The 23,013-nt window shown below is 41.3% G+C and overlaps 1 protein-coding gene across 4 annotated transcripts in view; it reads right to left on the bottom strand.

Moving 5' to 3' along the window:
* Positions 1–23,013, bottom strand: part of CACNA1B (calcium voltage-gated channel subunit alpha1 B) — a 644,201-nt gene that overhangs the window by 131,779 nt on the left and 489,409 nt on the right. For 2 of the 4 annotated variants that reach the window (XM_019510481.1, XM_019510483.1), the window contains exons 18-21: positions 20,242–20,304; positions 9,294–10,115; positions 5,779–5,996; positions 532–658 (exon numbers count right to left, since the gene is read on the bottom strand). In XM_019510481.1, the coding sequence (XP_019366026.1) occupies positions 532–658; positions 5,779–5,996; positions 9,294–10,115; positions 20,242–20,304 (1,230 nt within the window). The remainder of the gene's footprint in view (positions 1–531; positions 659–5,778; positions 5,997–9,293; positions 10,116–20,241; positions 20,305–23,013) is intronic. The other 2 variants (XM_019510484.1, XM_019510482.1) reach the window with 1 other exon arrangement.

Here is a 23,013-nt window from a genome sequence, read left to right as displayed (position 1 = left end):
TTAAGTGACAACTAGTGCAAGCAAAACTCTGGGATGGCAAAGATTCCAAACACTCTCTATCACCCTGATTTACGTCTTGAAATGACTGAAAGCCCTTTATGCCTTGTCTAATCCTGCAGTATTTTGGAATGACATGTTTCTGTATTTGCAGTCTGAGTACAAAGCTCCTCAGGAGACCAAGACAGCATGAGCAGAAAGTGTTATGATCCCAACAGGTCCTGTGTATTCTACTCAGCTTAAGCAAATGAAGAAATCCTGACAATTTTTTCCTAGAAGTTCAAATTTTGCAGATATGGAGCTACTAGTTTGGTTCTTTATAGATTTTTTTTTATTGGTAACCTATTCTTCTAGCAAAGTCCAGGTCAAACATAGCATCTCCTCTTCAACCCAGGTAAGCTTTGTATTTAATTTTCCAATGTATTTAAATGGAGAATATCTAAATGAATTTAAAGTACACCATTTTTCTCTGCATATACATCTTCATAGGTCACATACACATAGGAAGAGGTGCTTTACAGCTAGAAGACTTACGGGTTTGTAGGACTCAAGATAAACATGGAGCTGTAAGGCAGGATTGGCTTCGGCCCATTTTTTGTCAAGTCATCACCATCCACATCTTTTTTCTCTTCAGTTTTACTTTCAAATTCAACGCTGTTCACTACATTGTAAAATTGAAGGAAATAGGCATCAAACAGGCCACAAAAGCACACTCTGTAGTCAAGTATTTTTTTAACAATTAAACATATAAATAATATTGGTGGGATATAGAACAATCACTTCCGAACATGCTGAAGTATGATAAACCTATTGGTTAATTATTAGCACTGCTATTTACTATAGTATAACACACAAAACAATTAAATTATTCCTTAGCTGCTTTAATATGCCCAGCATAGATAAACAAAGAAATCTTATATTTATTATACAAGATCTGGCAAGATAAGGGCTGAAACCCCATCCTAAACTACTAGATACTTCTGTAATCTGCTACATTTATCTGCCCAGTTTTGTATTGGGATCATGAATCAGCTTGGGCTGTATACTTAAGCGAACTGGCAACATACTCCTGAGCCTTCTGCTGTGTGGAATAGACCTGAACATTCAAATGAGCAAGCTATTACTTCATTTGATAATTTTTCACAAAACCCACGTTTCTCTGAAGTAGAGACAGAACTCCGGAAGCGAGCTCCTGACTTGCTGGGCGCGTCTATATGAGACACTTTACACAAGATTAGAGCAAATCACTGTGCAGTACAGTGACATCTCGTGGGTCTCTGGCACCTGGGGGCCAATGCCTGCATTTGTCCACAGCCGATTGCAGCAGAGCAAGGGCAGGGAATTTGCACTTCCAGTTTCACCGGAAGTGCCGCCTGGGGACCGAGTACCCCCTAAAGGGCCCAGCTGGCGCCCCCACCACCGGCGGTACGCCACTGGCGCAGTAAGCATCACCATCTACACATGCAGACACTTATTGCATAGTAATTTGCTCTAATCATGAGTAAATTTGCCACCTGTAAATACAAGTAGCAAATTTACTCACAAGTAATTAGTGTGCAATACGGCACGTGTAGATGGCTGAGCCAGGGGTGGGAGATTGCTCCCTGCCCCCAGGGGCTGCCTGCTGCCAGGGAGGTATCTGGCACCAAAGCCCGGGCGGGAACAATGTTCTCCTGCCACAGCAGCAGGGAGCGCCCAGCCCCTGCTCCACGACTGCAGAGCAGGGGCTGGGAGATGATTGCCCCTGCACTGTGAAAGCTTCCGGCCCAGCCTGGAGCTGACTAGGACCTGCCCCTGACTGGCCAGCCCTGGGCTGCATGGGGAAATCTACATATGCAGCCTGGAAGTGGCTGGGGACTGTCCCATTTTGGGCAGTTCCCAGCCAGCTCTGGGCTGCACGTGTACACTCCCCCGCACAGCCCAGGGCTGGCCAGGAACTGTCTTGGTCAGGGACAGGTCCCAGTCCTGTGCCCCAACTGGCCAGCTGGGGCCTCACTGCTAGCTGCACCACTGGCAGATCGGGGCAGGGGGCTGGGATCTGTCCCTCCCTTGCAGTTCTTTCCAAGCCCCTGTCTCCAATCAAAGAGCCAAGGTCAGGAGGGCACTGTCCCCACCCAGGCTCCAGTGGCATCAGGCAGCTCCTGGGGGCATGGAGCAATCTCCCAGCCCTGACCAGGAAGCAGCTGTGTCCTGGACCCATGCTCCCTGCCAGCCCCTGGGGTAGCACTTAGGGGGAGCCTAGAGCTCTCCCTGGCTGCTGCAGGCGACCAGGGAAGGGCTGGAGGGGTTGGGAGCAGATTGCAGCCAGGAGCAGCAAATCATCCCCGCACGTGTAGACACCTGCCTAAGGTGGGTTTACTCCATAATAATTTATCCACCCCACAGCATTTGTACATGTAGACATGCCCACTGAATCCAATCCCTTGCTTTCACAGGCAACTGTATCATATTATATCCCATTTATAGACTGATCAAGCTCCATCTTAAGCTAGTTAAGTGCTCCGCCCCCTACACTTTGTGAAACTGTTCCCAAACCTCACTGCTCTGAGGATTAAAAAACTTCTAATTTACAACTTAAATGTATCCCTGAACAGTTTTTAATACATTTACTGAACCATGATACCCCGTATTTGACATGCAAACTAGCCCCTGCTTCAGGTTCTTCTCTTAGATAAATAGAAGTTGTGTAGACAGTTCAGATGTCCAAAAGTCCATTCTCTTTATGAGGATCCAGCAGTGGCATTTACTATTGTTCATTAAACTTTTCTTTTCCCCAAAAAATGATAGGTCAGTATGAGTGAAAAAGAATGGCTCGATACTTTTTGAAAAAAAAAAAATTCTTTCCTATTTCTCAGGTTACATATATGGCAGAGTTGCAAGGAAAGTCAGACTCTGGTAAATTGTGACTGATAGGCAGTGGTATCAGAATACAGTAATAGTGTTAAAAATCTCATATGGCCAAAAGCATAAAGAGGAAAAAGTATCAGCAAAGATGCCAGGTCTGAGCCACGTCTCCTAAATTTTCACCTCCTGGTTTTCAGATCAGCTTCTGCTAGCAAACTTTGCAGCTGTTCTAGGAGCTTCTCCCAGTTACTAGGACTTAAGGAAATCACAGAGAAATAGGGTTGGAAGGGATCTCTAGCGGTCATCTGGTCCAAACCCCTGCCTGAATCACCCCTCTCCAAACCATCTCATACAAATCCATTGTCCGCTCTCCTAGCAAAACTATACAGTCAACCCAAACACAACACAAGACATAACACCCTAATCTGCCATTGGTAAAGCAGAGGGACCATGGTGGCCAACCTCCTGATGCTGCAAGGGTTGTTAAAATATGCAGAGATCCCTGGAAGAAGACTACTGAGGAAGGCAAAAGCCCCCATGGTCTATACCAATCTGGCCAGGGTGTAAAAATCTTACCTGGCCCCAAATATGGCATTTGGTCTAATCAAGACCTTCTAGGCAGGAATCTCTGAGTTTAAGTCCTAGCAGGAACTCTGGTACACCCAACTCAAAATTCTCAGTCTTGGCTGCAGTCAACACCCAATGTTACTGAGGAAAATGTAGCAGCTAGGGGGGAAAAAAATTCCACCCCAGCCCCATGAGGCAAACAGCAAAGCCCAGAAGCATAGGAAATACCTATAGTAGAACACAGGCATAGCTATGCCGACATCATCTCTGACCAATGTCTGTCCAACCCCTGCCTATATACCTCCAATGCTGGAGATTCAACAGCTTCCCTGTGCAATCTATTCCACTGCCTCACTCTTCTAATAGTGAAGGTTTCCCATCTAAAACTACTTTGCTGTGACTTCAAGCCATTGATCACTGTCCTACTCTCTGCAGTGACAGAAAAGGTGTTGTTCTCTTCTTTAGGGCAGACCTTCAGGTATTTAAAGACTGCTATCATATCCTTTCTGAAGCACATTTTCCACAAGCTGGACATGCCTATTTCCTTCAGCTTCTCCTGGTATGACTTGCCTTTCAAGCCCTTTATCATTTCTGTTGACCAGTTCTGGAGCCGCTCTTTTTCAGGTCCCTGTTAAAATGTGAACCCCAAATATGTACACAATACTGCAGATGACGTCTAATCAGTGCTGAGTAGAGATGCACCACTGCTTCCCATGTCTTCCATTTAATGCTCTACTGATGCATCCCAAAGCAGCACTTGTCCTTTGTGTGGCTGCATCACACTGCAGACTCATATTGAGTCTGATCTACTAAAACTTTCAGATCATTTTCTGCAGTGTTGCCATCCAGTTAAGTGTCGCCCAGTATGTACTTGTATTTTTGATCATTCCTCCCTTCTCACAGATCCTCCTTTGGCCTCTTCAGCCATGCCACCAAAACATCCCTTTCTATCCCTGGCCCAGTCCCATGCCACAGGTATTTTTTAGGTGAGGATTTCATCCTCTATACACTGAGGGGAGGAATGAATGGGACCTGGTATTATGTAAAAAAAAGTAAACAAGACAAAGAAGAAGGTATATTTAGAGTATTAGTGGAAGGAACCTTCTCACCTTCTTCAGCAAGGGTGTTTAGTGGACATATCCAGGGTATCAGTCCACAAGGCAAAGAACTAACCACCAATTTCCCATTCATATGAGTCATAATGAAGGAGTATAGACATGTCACAAGAGTCCTTGTTAATTAGAACACATTTAGTGACAACCTTTAATCAAACTGCTCACAACTTCCCACAAACACTTGTTTTGGATAAACCAAACTCTTCTGGTACGCAGTTTTACCAGTTTAAAGTTGCTGCTGCTCCAGAGACAAATGCTCTAACCATTTTAATACTCCTGATAGAGATGCATCCGCATGGGGCTAATCTTATTTACTTCTAATGGGTGAAATGGTGTATTAATCTTAATAACATACGGTAGCACTCGGGTGTTCTCAAAGCCTTTGACAAACGTTAATAAAATAAGGCTCATGACATAGCTAAAAAGCAAGCATTTTTCTTAGTTTTCACTCAGAGGCTTTAACAGGTCAAAGGGCCAGATTTCCAGAAGCGATGAGCATCACCAAGGCACCTACTGACTTCAACAGGAGTTGTGAACATTCAAAACTTCTGAAGATCAGGCCCCAAGTGAACTGTCCACGATAAACCAAACACACCAAGCAAGACTCAGAGCTGTGAAGAGAACCAAGAAGACTTCATTACCTCTCCCCTCATCTAAACGCTGGAAAAAACCTTAGTATTTCAGCTTCTGGGCACTGGCAGGTGCACTCTGAAGAGCAAACATGCTCAATGTTTGAACAGGTCTCTCATCATCCATGAGCTGCTTAGGAAAGCCTGGTTTTAAAGGAGAAAAAGTAAAAAAAAATCTCCTCTTTCATGCAGAAGCCAGGGACTTTCTCCTCAGACAATTCAGAACTAAGAATGACACAAAGCTGTTACCCAATGACATCAGAAACCAGAAGCAGACTTGACATGACATTTCTCTAGGCCATTTCTCCCCTCTCTCCTTTTTTGTCGCTATCTCTTTCATCTCATTCTAGAGATTTAGCCTGGTTTAAAAAATAAAAAAAAGATAAAAAAAGTAGAAAGAAAGACAACTCCTCTGCCCAAGTGTATTGCAAGGAAGGAAATACACACTAGGAACATCAAGTTTGTTATTACAACTTAAATTAGTCCAAGGTCCTTTGCTCTATTATATGGCCATATACGTTCGTATTTTCAAAAGAGCTCAGCTTCCACTTGGCAGAATTCTTTGGGAAATATAGACTTCTGTCTGCAACTTTCCTTGGGGCTGAGAGGCCCTTAAAGACACTTACTTGGTATGACGGTGGTCTCCCCCGGTGGTGCAGTGATGGTAACGGGGATGTTCACAGTGGTGGTTTTGTCCAGCGGTGGCTGAGTCATCCGAGTCACATTCTTCTGATTGTCAGCATCTTCTGGCTGTTCAGGCACTTTCTGCAGGTATGTGCTGGGCAGGGTTTGCACCGGGACGACACTGACACTCGCCCCAGCCTCGATCTCACACTGGTTTTCCCTGAGAAAGAAGAATAGTGATTATAAACCTATTCAAAACCAAGGCATTTCTAAATGGGAGACCTTTATGGAAAACCTACAGACTGCAGGTAGTATAATGGAAGCGACTTTTTCACTCTACTGTGCCAACATCTATACATGATGTGAAGAGGCTATACGCAACTGGAAACCCCATTTTTTGAGACATAAAACTGAGGTCCCATGAGGTGGGGATCCCATGACTCTTATACAGCTGTAGTAACATTAGTCTCTTTTATCAGCCACATTCTGGATTAGGTGTTTACCTTCATCTCCCCTATATTCTCCCTGAAGTCTCATATGACATGCCGCATTTCCAATCTTAAACTGTTGTATAACATTACTATATGCAGCTAAATAGCTATTGCATTGCACTTCAGAAATGGCTGTATTTCAATGAGAAACACAGTGATCCCTATGTGAACGATTAATCTATGAAATGTGTTAAGTGTTTTGGGATCCATTTGAATAAAAGGTGCAACAGTAAGATTAATACATCAATTCACCTCTGTTAACCATTTCATTTGGTGAGATACATCCCATGCCGATGATTCGCAGCCTTTAAAATTACATTATTAGAGCTGTAAAGGCAATTCTGTCTTCTATCCCTATTTTTCTATTAAATATTCTAAATGTGTCATGGTTATTAATTTTCCCATTCACTCCAATAACAGTTAAACATAACATCATAAATTTTGTTTGTGCACTCACTTGCTGCCCCTGAGATAACAATATATTGACTATATAAATGAATGTGGTACCCACAGCATGCCAACTAATAGCTCTGGACATAATGGGCTCATCCTTTCCCTATTAAAATCAATGGGAGGTTTGCAAATGACTTCATTGGGAACAGGACTGGGCTGCAGAAACTTTTTTTTAGTGAAAGTTAGGCAGAACACTTAGATTCCCACTACTTTAATTGTTGACTAAATACCAAGCAGAAAGGGATTGTGTTTTAGTGTCTGACTTCTTACAGAGCTTTATTCACTCAGTACTACACTGTCATAGAAGCATTACACATGAAAATGCTTTCCAATAAGCCATGCTGATTTATTTGTCATATGCTCTAAGTGACTCTCAAATTAACTTTCAGAATTCAGGGATATTAAAAAATCTCTAACCTGTTACAGTCAAGGATCAAGAGGATTTTAGGAGCCAACATCTATATTTATTCCCAGGGAATGATAAAAATTAAGTATGTTCACCCTGGGGGGAGGAAGCAAGTTCAAGCCTCAGCCAGTCTATGGAAGTTTCCCCCCTTTCTCCCACTGGTGCTCCCTTATGTTGTTAATTAGCACCACAAGAGACATTTGTGCTTGGGATATTTCTTGGGTTATTTCCAATGTGTCAAAAACAGTTAGAGAGAAAAGGCTGAAGAAATGGTTAATGCTGAAACTGTAGCTACTGCCTTTGTAAAGAAGTCAGTGCCTGCAGAGATTTCTACTGCAAGCTCAAAACCACATGGGCTCCATAAGTGCTATAACATGTTTATATGGTAAACTGTGAAAGCTTGAGGGAGGCATAAATGCCCAGCCAATCAATCACATGTCTTTTAATCCCTCTGTAAGGTACCCATAAAGAATCTGAGATATCAGAATCTGATGGAGTCAAGATAATATGTATTTGCTGCTTACTCTCATATACTGAGCTTCAACTAAGTTAATTTATGAAGTTAAGTTAATTTATAAAGTACCATGGAAATGCACATCACTATCATGACAATGCAGTAAAATAAGACAGGGCATGAAGCCTGTCTGGATACAACAGACATGCAAGGACAGATTCTGGTCTTAGGTCACTAGGATAAATCAGAAGTTTCTACAGAAGGGACATGGTAGAGATTACTTTGTATTTAAAGTACTACAGTGGGGCACCTATATATGTATACTGAGGCTGCTCTGATGTGCTGTAATTACAGCACGTTGGGGCAGACTTAATTAATTGAATCAGCATGGTAATTATTGTGACCCAGCAGACTCCAGCGTCACAAGTATCAGCACCCCTCTGCTGAAAAACGGTGGTGTGGGTGCTTTAACTAAAGGTCCCAACAACATTATGGGTCAGTATAAGACCCAGGTACATTTCTAGTCCCTCTCTGCTCCCTTGGGGGAACACTGGAGGAATAGAAAAATGGAACCACAACTCCATCCCAGTGTGTACAGTCCTTCACTACACACTGGAGCAGGGGCCGGCAATTATTTCAGGTGGAGGGCCGCTTACTGAGTTTTGGCAAGCCATCAAGGGCCGCATAACAGGTAGCCAGGGGCAGGTAGCTATTAATTTTCTAAATTTTTAGGGTCCCGCGGGCCAGATAGAATGGCCTTGCAGGCCGCATCCGGCTCGCGGGCCACATTTTGCCCACCCCTGCACTGGAGAGATCTAGCAGATCTTACTACAATCCATGTGCAACTGCCAGGAAAAAAGCCTAGAAACTGGCACTCTGAATATGCCCATCCTTCTATGCACCCCATCAAAAGACAATCTGGAAACCTAGTAGCACTCTAAGGGTTAAGTATAACTAGTATCCCATTCCTCAAGGATTGTGTTGGATTTTCACATTCTTTTAAAATGTTTTCTTCCTCTGTCACCATTGAAGTGCAATAATTTGCAGGTACATAGTGAAGTACCTTGCTTGCCAGTCTCCAAGTATTTTGCAAACATTAACTAATCAGACCTCAGAAACTGTTTCTGCCTCTGTAAAATGGGAATAAATGATTCTGAAATCCAGAAGTAAAACTTAAAATAAGTATTTTACTTAAAAGTAAAATACTTTTTAAGACCTACTTATAAATGATAAAAGCCCTACAAAACCATAAGCTGGAAAACAAAACCAAAACTATCCCAATAAACCTTACAATAAGAATAGTCCAAAACACAGTGAAAAGCTACTATGCTCAATTCATTCTGCTGTTGCAATACTTGTTATGTGTGTTGTATGGTGGTAAGTCTGCCAAAGAGCAGGGTCACAACAGCACTCTGCTAGGGAGCCTAGAGCCGCCTACTACAGACAAGGACCGTGTGGGGCTGAATCAGGAGTATTTTGGCACAAGACATCTTTAAGACTGCATTGGCCAGTTAAGCTCACACCATATTTTAAAGCTGTTTTCCTTCAGTAATCTTTAGCTGACATTGCTACTGTCAATACGTGGGGATGGTACAGTGTATTTTAATGGTAACCACAGGGAACATTTAAAAGGCGAGGATGTTCTTTGCTCGGATGTATTTGGGGATTTCCTCCCCCACAGGTGGCACACCGACAAGAGCAGTGCTGACTTACTTTGGCTGATGGTTCCTATGATCCTTTTCCCCAACTTCTCCTTCTTTTTCCCCATTCTCCTTCTCCGCTGGGTCGTAGGTTGACAGAGCTCTGTTCCGGAATCTGTGCCGTCTGTGAGGCTCTTCCCCATTCTCTCCTTTCGAGCCTGGATCTCCTTCTCGATTCCCCGATCTTGACCCTCCTCGGTGACGTGAACGCCGCTCCGTTCTGGCACCATTGATTGTTCCGTTGCCTTCCTTGCCTTGCCGCTCGGCTGAGTGCCGGTGAGTCCGATGCCTCCGGTGCTCCTTCTCGGCCCCTTCCTCCACTGACCCACGACGATGATGCCTCTTCCCCCCTTCCTGGCCTCTGCTGCGCTCAATTTTCCCTTCCTTGCTACTCCCCTCCGCTTCTTTGCTGCGGCTCCTGTGTTGCCTCTGTCGTTCCTCTTTGTTGTTTGTGCCAGATTCCCCGTTCTCATCCTTGGTCATGTCACTCTTCTCTTGCTCTCCTGTCTTGTCTTTCTCCCGATGCCGGTGATGTTTCCGTGGAGCTTCTGCACACTCAGCAGAGATGGTCTTGGTCTGCTCAATCTCCTGAACATCTCCAGGGCTTAGCTTATTGACATTGTTCCGACCTTCAGTCCTTGGCTCTACCACCAGAGGCCGATCCAAATGAGTTTTCATGTCTGGTCGGATGTGTAGGGTGGTGGCATAGCGCACCCGCTCCTCTGGGTCGAGCTCATTGTACAGTGCCTCGCAGCTGGCTCGGAAATTGTGCATTCGGATCTGGCTGGTCCTCTGTTCCCAAACAGACTTGGATTTGGAGGAGTTCTGCTGCTTGCTGCAGAACAGAGGAGGAAAAAACAAATATCAGTAGCTAGTTAGGACCAGGTTTTACTCCACCTCTCTAAAATAAATTTAATAAAATGGAGATTTTTTTCACCTGAAATAGGGAACTATAGGGTTGAGCCAAAGAAAACAGAGGAATGAGGATAGAATGACTGGCAGAAAAACACATGAGACGATAAAGCCAGTGGGATACACAGACTGCTGGTCCATCCCCACACATGAACAGCACTACTTAACAGAGCTTTTGTACTAATTTATTTATGTTCTAATCATGTGTACAATTGCATAATTAAAACCACTGCTCATAAAAATCCTAAACAACAGTTATAACTTTCTAAGTAATCCAGACTACACCCTCAACCAAAAGCTTGCCCCTCTTTGCTAGAAAAAGCCTGGGTGAATGATTTCCTTACATAATTCAACCTGAAGCTCAATAGATTTTGGTGGTGAAGAGGTAAGAAGTAAAATCCACGGGTGAGAACCCTTTCCCAAATGCTCTGACACTATTACCTTCCTATTTAAACTGGGAAAGGGTCACTCAAGCATCTCAGACGAGCTGAACTGTCCCATCGGTGTATGGTTGTGCAAAGGCGTAAATGAAAAGGAAAAACTATTCAACACACCTGTTAGAAATGACAGGAATCTGAAGAGTTACACGCATGCCCACAGATTGGATGACAGCTTCTTTACTGCTCCTCCCCCAGGCCCCTGAGACTTATCCCATTCTTCCCTCTTAAAAGTAAGAAAAGATCTTCTCCACTGACACTACCTTGATGCCTTGGTTTTTAGCCACTTAAGGCACCATTTAAGATGCTGGCTTCTGATCGTGATATGCTAATAAGGATTCTGCCTAACCAACTAGACAAGGAGAAGTTTTTATTCCTATTGCTCTCTTTCCTTTAGAGACATACTAAAAAACTGAGTCAAATTCTCATTTACATCAATGTAAAGCCAAGGTAACCTCACTGACTTCAAAGACTTTATCCTGGATATACAATAGTTTAAATGAGAACAGAGCTCATCCTAGGATTCTCCACACACAAAACCCCTCTCCCCTCCCCACCCTTATGTATTACTCCATAAGCTCTTCCTGTTTAGGGCACCAAGCTAGCAGTCAGTCCTAGTGAGTCCCAACAGGCAGATGAACCCAGAAAGGGGATGGTAAATCTGCAAGGTTTGCTCAACATTGGAAGAGGCAGTAGAGCCTGGAAAACAGACTCTCTAAAAAAATAACAACATTCGTTCCAGTTTCCTTTAGTGACAGAAGAAACCAGCGGTGAGGTTATGCTCGCCGATCGAGATTGGCAGGATTTGTCATCCTTCTTGGGCCCGTCGGGAAGCAACATTCAGAGGATGTCATGTCATATCATGGGAACTGTCCAAAATGCTTTCTATTTTAGATATCTGCCATGTTCCTTCATTTTACTCAGGGTGCTGTTGGCTGCTTTTGCTAAAGAGGCCAAAATGTTCCTAAATGCTCACAAAGGATGGGAGGAGGGCATTCAAGCAGATGTAGAGGAATCTGATTTAAGTCCAAAATCAGAAATAGCACACCTGTGTTCAAATACCAAGTTTCCTGTTCTCGCAGCTGTCTACTGTGTAGAGAGCACGGCCCAAGAGCTAATTTCAGATTAGCTTACTGCACTTTTTAGAAGCTTTTAAAGGGAACTAAAGGAAAGCATGGAAAGCCCACCCACTATTTTCACCACCTAAAATCCACGCAGTGCCTGTGTAAGCATTCCCCAGCTCTCAGAACTCTCCAAGGGGCTCATTCGTCTGTGCTGCTCATCTAGAGGCATCTAGTACTGTTGTGAGCCTGTAGACTGGGTTGTGGTAGGGAAAAATTTTCACCCTTGATGCTCAAGCTCAGGGAAAATAAGGTCTGGTTGTGATTTGGGGTATGCTTGTACACAATCAGTTTTTCCTTACTGTGTGCACTAAACTTGCTCTTGTTTGGGTGATAATAGTTATCTTTTGAGGCCTGTGGAGCAAGGACTGCTTCTTCTGATAAAAAAACTTCTTTTGTCAGTTCTTGGCCATTGACCTACCAGTGCAGGAAGCATTTGCCCTGGAAACATCTGTATTACTTGTTTTTCACATGTTAAGACCACAAATTAGCCATTTAAAAATGCAATTATCTCAGAGGTGCAGTGCTCTATTGTTACTGGACTACACATAAGTGAAAGCTGAAGCTGCTGCTAAGCGCACACACTACTGAGGGGGTCCTATAGGAGCACAGTAATTTGCATATTAATGAAGCCTATTTTGCAAAATTTGCTTCCTTAACACAGACAGCAAAATTACAGACTCACCAAGCTTTGCAGAATCTATAAATACTAACATCACAACAGTAACAGTGACACATTTAGTACAGGGTGACACTCCAAAAACAACAAAAAAAAGAGCTTTCCCAGCCACTAATAAGCCAAGGAGAAGGAGCAAGAGAATTAGTCTGCAGTGATGTTTGCAAGTAATGATTACACTTTTGTTAAATAAAAAAAAAAAAAGAGGACAAAGAGATACAAACTGTAGTAAAGACAAAATCCACAGAATTAAAGCATGCCTTCAGCTAATTATCATATCCAAACTATCTAAGAACAACAAGAGCAATTCATGGTGTGCACAGTCTTGTCTGAAAAATGGAAGTAAAGCAATAGAACAGCTTGATTTTTCCGGAGACAATATTTAGGGATTTTCAGAGCGAAAGCTGCAGCAACTGGAGGGAACATGTACTCTGCTTGTCCAATTAAATTTAGCTGACTCTTGCTTTCTACAAGTTCTCACAGTAACTGGAACACGAACACATTCAATAGCTTCTTCTCTGCTGCTGTAATTTCTTTGGAGCAAGGAGCTTTTGAACATACTCACCAGCATTATTAATGGTATCACAAGGGCATCACTTAAGAGAAAACAGTATTATTTAACTACATGCATAGGAGGGGAGAGTTCATGTGTGCTGTACACAAAAATTTTAGAAGAGATCAGAGAAATGCAGCTATAATGAGATTATTCTCTATAATGCATTCCCCACTTTTCTACCAAGTTCAGTTTTCAATTACTCAAAGGTAACAGCACAACCACAGATCTCTTTAGAATACTAAATATGGCACATAGCAGCACAGTACAATATTTCTGTGTCAGGTCTGAAGTGAGTGTAAATCCTTTATAATAAGGGGTACAACCATAAGCCTTTGGATTGTATGCCTTTTGTTGGTACTGTTGATTTCATTCTTTAAACCATGGCTCTCTTTATTGATCATTCTTCAGACATCTTTGCAGATAAGTATCCACCTCCTTTCCAGAGCTCCAGGATGGATAGTTTGGTTCTCAAAATACTCTGTCCTGAAGACTATCAGGAAAACTTGTGCTGACCACCTCCAATCCATGGCCCATAATCTGTTGTTGGTGTGTACTAGGGAGAACATCATCTATGTACTCTGAGTTTAATTTCTCTTAGGGAAAAAAAAGAAAGAAACAAGAAAAAATAGTTTCTCCCTGTTGCCTACCTACACAACAGTTGAAATTCTTCTCAGGCCTGACATATCAAGGTAGATATTGGTACTATTGCTTGGGATAAGACACTTAACATACCAGATAATAAACCAATGCACAAATGTTGTATTTCTCAGCTTTATTATATACACAACTTACACTGCATCAGTCTCATAGAGAAGTAAGGCTAGAGGGGACCTCAAGAGATCATCTAGTCCATCCAGGGAATTAAACCTGCAACCTTGGTGTTATCACCACCATGCTCTAGTCTAACCAATTGAGGTAAATGGTCATTTAAGACAAATAGCGTACTGATAGGGTTTTTTTAGTATACTGGTTTCCTAACTAGAGAATCTGTATTTTCTCATTAAAAAACTATAAATCTTATAAATAAAACCTTAACTAATCAGCCTAGATTAGTCAAGAAAATAGGGTGCATTTTTGAGTAAATTTAAGTATAAACAACTTCTTTATCAGCTAGGGAATTTTAATCAGGCTAATTTAGAACACTTCATTTAAATATTCACACATTACTTCCCAAAACTATTTTAATATATTATATAAATAAAAACTTTAAAAATATGCTCTCAAGTCTTTAGGATTTTCATTTAAATAAAGACAAAATAAATGCTGAGGAAGGAGTTCAGAATTTGATCCAATATATATCAGACTCTAGCGGTGGTAGTTAACTATTTTCTGACTGGAGCTGGTATGGAATTTTTTTGCTGAAGCATTGTTTGCAACATAAAATGCTATGCCCACACAACTGAAATAAAAATGATTTTCTGATTTAGATTTTGCTGCAGACTTCAAGTTGTATTAGGAAAAAACTAATTAGCTTTGCTAGGGCTGACCTAACTAATGCATTGTGCTTAGTCAAAGCAAACTATAACACCTTGTTTCAGGACAGTCAGATATGAATCTCTGTTTCAGATTTTGACCTGCTTCTTGAGAGCTGTGGTTGGGTATTTTATATGCCCATTTTCTCGTCTATGGACTGGACTCCTTGATTAAATTATTTCTCCTGTGACGTATGGTAGTCTCCCAGATGGCTAAACGATCACGTTGCATCATGGAGCACCATTATCATGCATCATCACGTGAGATGTAATGTGGCTATTATCATAATAGAATTATAGCTTCTCTAATAATGGCATATCTCTTCTGTGAAAAATTGTGATACTTTAACTTTTTGTTACAGTTGAAAAAAAAAATGAAAAAAAAATCTTCTCCCATACACAACACATACCTTTTTTCTAAAAAACCCTCAGCTATTGGAAACTGTGATGTGCATTATATGCAAGAAATATGATGAAAGCAGTTTCTGCCACTTACTAGATGAAACCAAAAAAGTAACACCTGCAGCGATCCACAGGGGGAAGAACAATGAGCAGGCTCAGCTCCCTAGCTGCTGCTACTCAGTTACTTATTACAAGGAAAGATTTTTTTTTCTCTCTGCATTTCAAAACAAGGTGTGTATTATATTCTGGGGTATGTGTTTTCAAGAAAATATGGTATTTTTACATCCTGTAATAACCTGGGCTATGGAAATTCTAACCTTTGACCAGCTTGAATTCTAATAGAATATTTGTTCAAAGTAGAAGCACAACATTTGGATGCTTATCACTGAATTATGAAATGGCTTTACATTTGTAACTGATATCAACTTCCCAGATCAATAAGATGCTATAAAATTGGCACTCTAACTTTTCATTATGATTATTCTCATATAGAAATTCCATCTCATTTCTTTTGAAAAAAAATAAAAAAGGACTATGATTGTAGTGCTGGTGAAAGGTATCAACTTTGCTGATATTTCTGGAAGCTGGAGACATCCATCTAAATACCAAATGCTGGCTCCCCTACACTGCCTTCCAACAGAGCTAAACCTGCCAACAAATGTGAGCACTTGTGCCAGTTTGATAGAGGATTTTCATAAAAGGTAGGTATTGTGATGAATCAGCTGAGCAGTAAGAGGTCAGCTGAGGTAACTCTGATGAATCTGTTAAATAGTGAATATTCTGCTGCGCTCTCTCCTGACTCCATCCAGGCAGAGAAAGGCTCTGGGATAGCTGGAGGGTATTCGAGCAGCTTGTGCCTGGAGCAATTGGCTGAAAGGCATTTAATTCTTATATTACGGTCACTGGATGATTAGATGCAGCCAACTAATTTATTAGAATAAGGGCTGATATCCTGTAGTACTTCATTGTCCCAGTGTGGGAGAAGATTAAAACAAAGACCTATGAGGCAATCCAATCCATCTCATATTGACACCTGCCTACTTGGAAAAGGAAGCAAAGTGTTAATGCATTTCATGCAAGCTACTGAAGTGAACAGCCTTGTGCTGGTGATAGTTTTGGGTCACTGCAGAGCTGAGCTGTATATGACCTGGGAAACTAGAAAGGAAAACTCTGATAATTCATTACCAATTCACTGAAATATCCCAGGGATTCTACTAGTAATAGCTTTTGCAATGCACATTTTTAGCACCTGAAACATCAAAAAGAATGGTGCCATCATCGATTTATTTAGATCTCGGACAGCCAAAGAGGCAGTACAATCACTTGGTGCTGACGCCTGAAGCTTTTGCTCAAGCAAAAATTCTGTTGTAATCCATGGAAATTTAGTTTCAATAAAAATTGCACATTTTTTGAAGCCAATAAAATAGCCAATCAGGCATACCACACCTTATTAGTTTATTAAACTGAATCCTTTGATTACAGACTGGAAACTTTTAAAAGACTTTTACTTTTAGCAACTTCTAGTCTTGAGAAATTTCCAGAAAAATATTTATTAACTTCCATGGCATTACATGATGCCACTAGTTAATAGAACTTCTTTTAGACCTCAGGATTCTGGTACCAATGTTATGAACTGTGAACAGTAATTATATATTCAGCAAAAAATTAGAAGAGTGAAAAATGCTGTTGCTTAGTTTGTTTGTTTTTTTTTAAACAAAATGCAAGTGTATTAAACCTGATTAAACAAAAACCTACATCTAGCTTAAACACATTGAACCACTAAGTACCTAGAAGTCCTCCTAAATCCAATCAAATGGCATTTCCTTCCAAATGAGTTGTTTTCTCTAAATTACTCATACTATAACCTCAGTGAGACATTTCAACAATTCTGCAGCAATAGTACAGCCCAGACTGTGTTATGGCTTAGCTCCCAGTATGAACTCATAGCTTCTGATATAAGTACTAAGACAAGACACATTAGCACCGTGAAGCTAAGCCCCTTCTGTTATGAGAATGGAGATAAAACAGAAGACAGATTTTGAATCCACAGTGAAGTAAGTGATATGGATGAAGAACACTTTGGTGTAAACAAGGAAACAGGTTTCATATGGGATATTTAAACTTCGTTACTTCCCTCCTAGGTATTTACTCTTTTATGAGCTGGATGGATGATGCCACGCTATGGTGTTAGGACTGTAAGCAGGGAAGTAACTGATCCAGGAAAACCAACATTTCTTTAAGTTGGTGGGAACTGCCTGCCGCCATGGACAGAATTTGTCCCATCATTCACAAAACAGTAGTGGCTATAATTTTCTGTATGGTCTTCCAACAGTGCTCCATTATTTACTGCACTATATACACATGGCTACCCTGTCTCTCTCTTTTAGATACTGTATGTATATAAATCCACTACAAAAGTGCCCTTTCTCACTAGTACTGTCATATCTGTATGGTTAGCAGAAGTGCTCTTTACCCAACATTTTCAAATGTGATGACTGCACACCCACCTCTGCCACTGACTTCACCAGAAGATGCAGGTGCTCAGCATCTTCAGAAAAATCTTATTTAGGTGTCTAACTATGTAGTTAAACATCTTATTTGACATGAACCTGGGTTATAAAATAAAAAATGTTAGCACATTACATAAATAAAACCTGATCTCAGATTTGTCCACACACAAAAATAGTGAACCCTTTAACTATTCCAGTATAGTTATAGAGGTAAGACTCCCCATAGTGTGGATGAAATTATTCTGATATAAAAGTATCTATACCAATATCAAAAGTTCCTCAGGGAAGAGCAATAGACTACATCTGTTAAAGGCATCTTTATACTCATATAACTGCATTGATACTGCAGTGGTTGTTTTAATTTAAATACCATATTTACCCAAATCCAAGGTGACTCTGAATTTAAGATGATCCCCCATAATTAGATTCTATGCATGGGAAATTTATATATGTTAAATGGGGGTGGGTTGTCTTGGAATCGAATAAATACAATATTTCGATAGAAACCAAAATCATCCTTATCCTCAACTGCTATGATAATATAAAGATTGTATAAGAGAACATATAATAAATAGAAATCCGGCTCTTAACGGGTTAGATCAAAGTGGGCACATCTACAAGTGCACTGGACTATGCAGTTGTTACTGTGCAGTCATTTAATATTTAAGCAAGTGCTAAAGCATTAAGTACTTAAGGAAGTACTAAATGACTGCACAATAACTGGCAGTCCCATTGTCACACTGTTATTTTTAGCTGCTACTGTGCAGTAGTGCTGGGGTCACAGTCTGTGCCCGGTCACGCTATGTCACCATAGCAACGAGTTACAGCACAATAGCTCATTGCTATGGCAATGTAGCATCTTGTATAGACACACCCAGTGAATGCTATTGGTCTAACCTGAATACTAAACACAGTCAGTGGGTGTGTCTACACATTCATTAATGTCCCGCAGTTACTGCTCGTTAAGTTTAGTACTTGGTTAACCAAGCACTAAATTGATGTGCAGTAACTTGCAGTACTGCACAGTAGTGCCTGCACTGGGGTTTTTATTGACGCTTACTGCACAAGAGCCTAATACTACTGCACCGGAGCATATTAGCATGGTTTTTGTCCGGCATGCTACTGCACACTGTGATTAGGCTACTGCACAGTTAGCATCTCATGTAGACATGCCCAGTGAAAAGTGCCTATAGGATCAAATACATTTGTTTGGTCAATCAAGCATTTTGCTAAGTGAAAGCTCTGTTAATACCTACCAAGAAAACAGCAACGTACACTTCTAGAGTAGCATAGCACTGCTTTGCTCCAGCCCATCCACTGACCCCTCACCTCATTCTCTGCCATCTGTTCCTCCTTCTGTTCTAGCGTAAGGTATGTCAGGAAGATTTAGGAGAGGGCAGAGTCCTTTCCACCAACTTTGTGCCAACATAGTTTCTCCATACACGGAGGGAATTCTCCAGTGCCATATAAGTAAACACAGACCAATCTACTCTAAGGCCAATTCTATACTACAAAGTGTTTGCTGGCATAACCATGCTGGTTAGAGTGCAAGGACATGTAATCTCTGACACAGCCATGCCTGCAAAAGGCTTCTTGCATGGGCCTAGTGATACCCAGTACTTGCAGAACTGTGTAACCAACTTTACTCAGGATTGGAGGAGGACTAGAATAAGCCATGTCAGCAAAAGTATAATTTTAGTGGCATAAGATGAACCCACACTAACAGTACAATATTTTAGTAAAATGCTACTTGTGTAGACCTGGCCACAGCTGTCTTACAGGCATGGACCCCCAGGGAATCAGGAAGTGTGGGTACAGGACAGCTTCTTGTTTTCCAATTCCTCAGGTGCATCAAACCCTGTAATAGTGCTTAAGAGGGTCTGGCCTAGCATGTTTAAACTGTAGTTCCTTGTCTTCCCAAAAGCATAAAAGTAGAAAGAAAACATCAGTGATAAAATATAACTCAGAGCAGAGGCACTGGATGGATTAATGACAAGCATTGCTGCATGACTCAGTGGGGAACAAAGGCATTTTCTACAAACCTGCACCTGTGCTATAAAGGGACCCTGTGATTCACAATGAGACTGATGGGATTTTTTTGTTGCAGGAGGGTGGAATGGTTGAAGGGCTCCCACTGTATTACTAATTTCTAAGATATAGCAAAGTTGGCTGAATGCTTCATTTATACAGTCCAATATCGTAGCATTAAACCCAAAGCCCGGAGAGGGCTGAGGGCACATGACTGACTGATGCTCTTGTTATTACAAATTTCCCAAGGTTATTTATGCAAAGTGTTCAAATTTTGTCTTGCTCTGGCCCCATTTCCAGAAGCTAGGTCCCTTTGAAGTTCTCCTCCTCCAGCTTTCTTTTTAAAGAGCACACTCACGGCAGGCCCCATTCTCTTATACAAACAAAAAGTGCAAACACTGGTGGAACATCAAAGCCATTAGCCCAGTGCGTAACGCTATAGGAAAAAAAATATAAAGTGAGAACAAGATTGGCCATAAAACAGTAGAAAGGAGGTGAACAGAGTAAGAGGAAAAGGGAGGAAAAATAAGATGAAAGGAAAGGACAAAGAATAAAGGGAAAAACAGAGAAATAAAAAGGGAAGGAGGTGGAAGAAATTCACATTCAATGTACAAAACACTACAGAGTTGCTCACGACCAAATCACAAATATTTTATGGCAATATGGCACACCTTCCAGCCTTTCCACCATATCTTGGCCTGGAGGCTTTTCCAAAATGATGTGAATGACTTTTGAAAAAAAAGGGAAGGGTGAAGGCATCAGGAAGGTCAGGAATAGGGAGGTTTATAAATATATCGATATATATCATAAATCCATTTACTGAATATTGTAACAGAGAGCAACTCACGGTGAATTTACGCTGGAGACTGACGAGCTGCGAGATACAGTACCTCGAGTTTGCTTTACAAAACTGCACATGCAAAAAACAAAAAAACAAAAAAAAAGTGAGAAAAAAAAGAAGAGAAGAGAACGCATAAGAGACATCGGGAGGAGACTCATACAGGCTGTGTCCTATCGAATGCAGGTGGCCGCGTGCATCTTGGATGGAACCCAGGCAAGCTTCAGAAAGTGCAGAAGCCACAGAGACACCGTCTTCTAGTTAAAGGAAAACAACTGAAGAATCAAAACGGAACCGAAAGAAAAATTAAAAAGGTGAACCAAAAGCCACAAGATGGTACCAAGACTTTATGCCTCATTATGCTGTACACCCACAGTGAAAGTTCTCTGAGGAAAGCCACCTTCAGGGCCCCGTGGCAAAGGCTTTTCCAGAGACAGGTAAAGATTGCATTTATGGAGTATGCTGCAAAGATTTATTCTAAACTGAGGATGCAAACCTGCAAATGCGAATTCAGATTACTGCGACGCTAGTGAAAAAATGGCTCAGCCCAGAGAACATGCCAGCTGCCTGGGCAACCAGGGAAATACGGTCCGTCTCAAACAAGAGTTTATCTTTCTGTTGAAGAAATAGCTTGAGCATTTAAAGGAGCTTATTTTGATCTGCCCTTCATTTGGCAGATTCCCCTCCATTCAACACTTGTGATTGCATAGTATGCCGCTACAGAGAGAGGGAATTCAGAAACAGCTGAACTTAACAGAGATGGGGCTTGTACTTCTTAAGGCAGGAAGTTAACAGACACTTTGGTTCTAATTTTATATACATATACATGTTAAATATTGGTCCTATAAAGCCCCCAAGTCCTATCATGTTGTCTTTAAGGAGGAGATGGACAGTGTACAGCAGAATGATCAGGTGGAATTTTAAATATATATGTTCCAAAAATAGGATATTAATAAGCAGAATATTATAACAGTAAAGTAGACCAAGGCAGAGGATATAGATGAATGCTACATCACAGGGGCTCAGATGACCCATGTGCCAGATCAATCATTAAAGATACTTCTTTAGTTTTGCTTAGAATAGCTAAACTTAAAGAACAGTCTTATACAGTTATCTTGCATTGACTTCCAATTACTGTGCAACATCCTGCCCTGAAACAAATGAAGTATTTAACCTGTTGGTGGTGATACATTCTCATGTTTCAAAAAGGAATTACTGTTTGAGAGGATCACCACTGCTGGTGACTCCTTTCATTTTTTGATGTGTCTAGCTGCGGTATCCACAGGACGCTAAGTAAAGCCTGCAACACAGGACACTAAAACTGCACGAATATCTTAACCACACATAACGAACAGCTTGAGTAAAATAGGTGGGGAAACTCAGGATGGAGGACAATGTACCGATCTGGCTTAATTTACTGGCAATTCAGAGGGGAAAAAAAAGACCAGCACTGTGCAAAAGTGCCTGTGGAAGAATCCGATGTTGAATTTTGTCTTTTATTTCTGAAAGCACATCTCAAAACCCCTTGACAATGTACTTAAATTTATCATGCTCATCATAGCCTCACTTGGTGCAGTGCAGGATGGAGATCCCTACTGCGATGCTGCAAAACATCCCTGCATTTGTCCAAACAAGATTATGCAAGTTCTGGAGAAGTTCATGTTCATTTCTCTGGTATCAGTACCAGAGTCCTTCTTGTTAAATACCAACCAACTAACATCATACTGATGCCACACAATATAAAATCACAAAGCAAAAACAGCCTGCTTTTTTTTTTTTTTTAACTGAAATAGAGGAGGCATTGGTCCTTTGCTTGGTGCTACTTACCAAAGAGGCAAAGAAAGAAAGGACAAGAAAGTTTTCTTTTTCACTGGGGAGGCTGTTTGCTTGTTCACAGTTAACCACAGCAAGGGCAAAAAGGCAAACTAATAGGAAGAGGTCACTAAAACCCACATACCAATACACTTAAGAGGGAAAAAAGGAAGGTAAAACAGTGACAAGCTAGCAAGATATAGAGAACACCTCTTCTAGTCTGTGGATCACTATGTACAATAGTTGTCATTTGCCAGGTGTTCAGACATATTTCTTGCAGGGTTCGACTGATGACCAACAGCCATGCCCAACAATGTTTATAGAACAGACCAAAGAATCCCAAAGACAAAAGGAAATATGAAATCTTTGAGACACACAATCCCTTGAGGAAACAAAATGACCCTCCCAGTCTTCAACCCCAAATCAGTACAAAAGGGACAGATAACCACTGAGAATTTTGTGAAGACGACAAGGTGCTACCGTACTTGCTCTCCAGTCTGCAGTCTCAAATATTTATTTGGCCATTTGAAATGAGTTGAGAGCTCCTTTGTGTCAGAGCTATCAATATAGGAAGTATTATATACATAGGAACAGGAGGTCTGAGCTAGGTGTGCAAATCATAGACAAAATGGCCTTGAATGACCATGTAAGTGACCAGCAAAAATCAGAAAGTGAGCCTTTATCTAAACGCTGAATAAGAGTAAGTTGGAAACCACATGGATTTACTTTAAAAAGAGGTCAGTCAAGTGGTCAGTCATGTAGATGAATCCTAGTCAGGACTGAATGCATACGATGTGTGCACTGTCACCTTACCGTTTGCTAGTCTTACAGCCATCACAAGAGAGGATTTCCTCCCCTATCTAAATCTTCCACTGGGAACCTACTGGACTATATGCTTATTAGACTCTGGGAGCCAGCTACTACTAAAAACCATTATCACTGTCAAACAGGGAAATTTACTAGCATGAT

Source organism: Gavialis gangeticus, unplaced genomic scaffold (genome assembly GCF_001723915.1).
Source record: "Gavialis gangeticus isolate Ggan-Ray unplaced genomic scaffold, GavGan_comp1, whole genome shotgun sequence".
Taxonomy (NCBI): domain Eukaryota; kingdom Metazoa; phylum Chordata; order Crocodylia; family Gavialidae; genus Gavialis; species Gavialis gangeticus.
The sequence above is the reverse complement of the archived record's forward strand: the minus strand, read 5'-3'. Positions and strand labels throughout refer to the sequence as shown.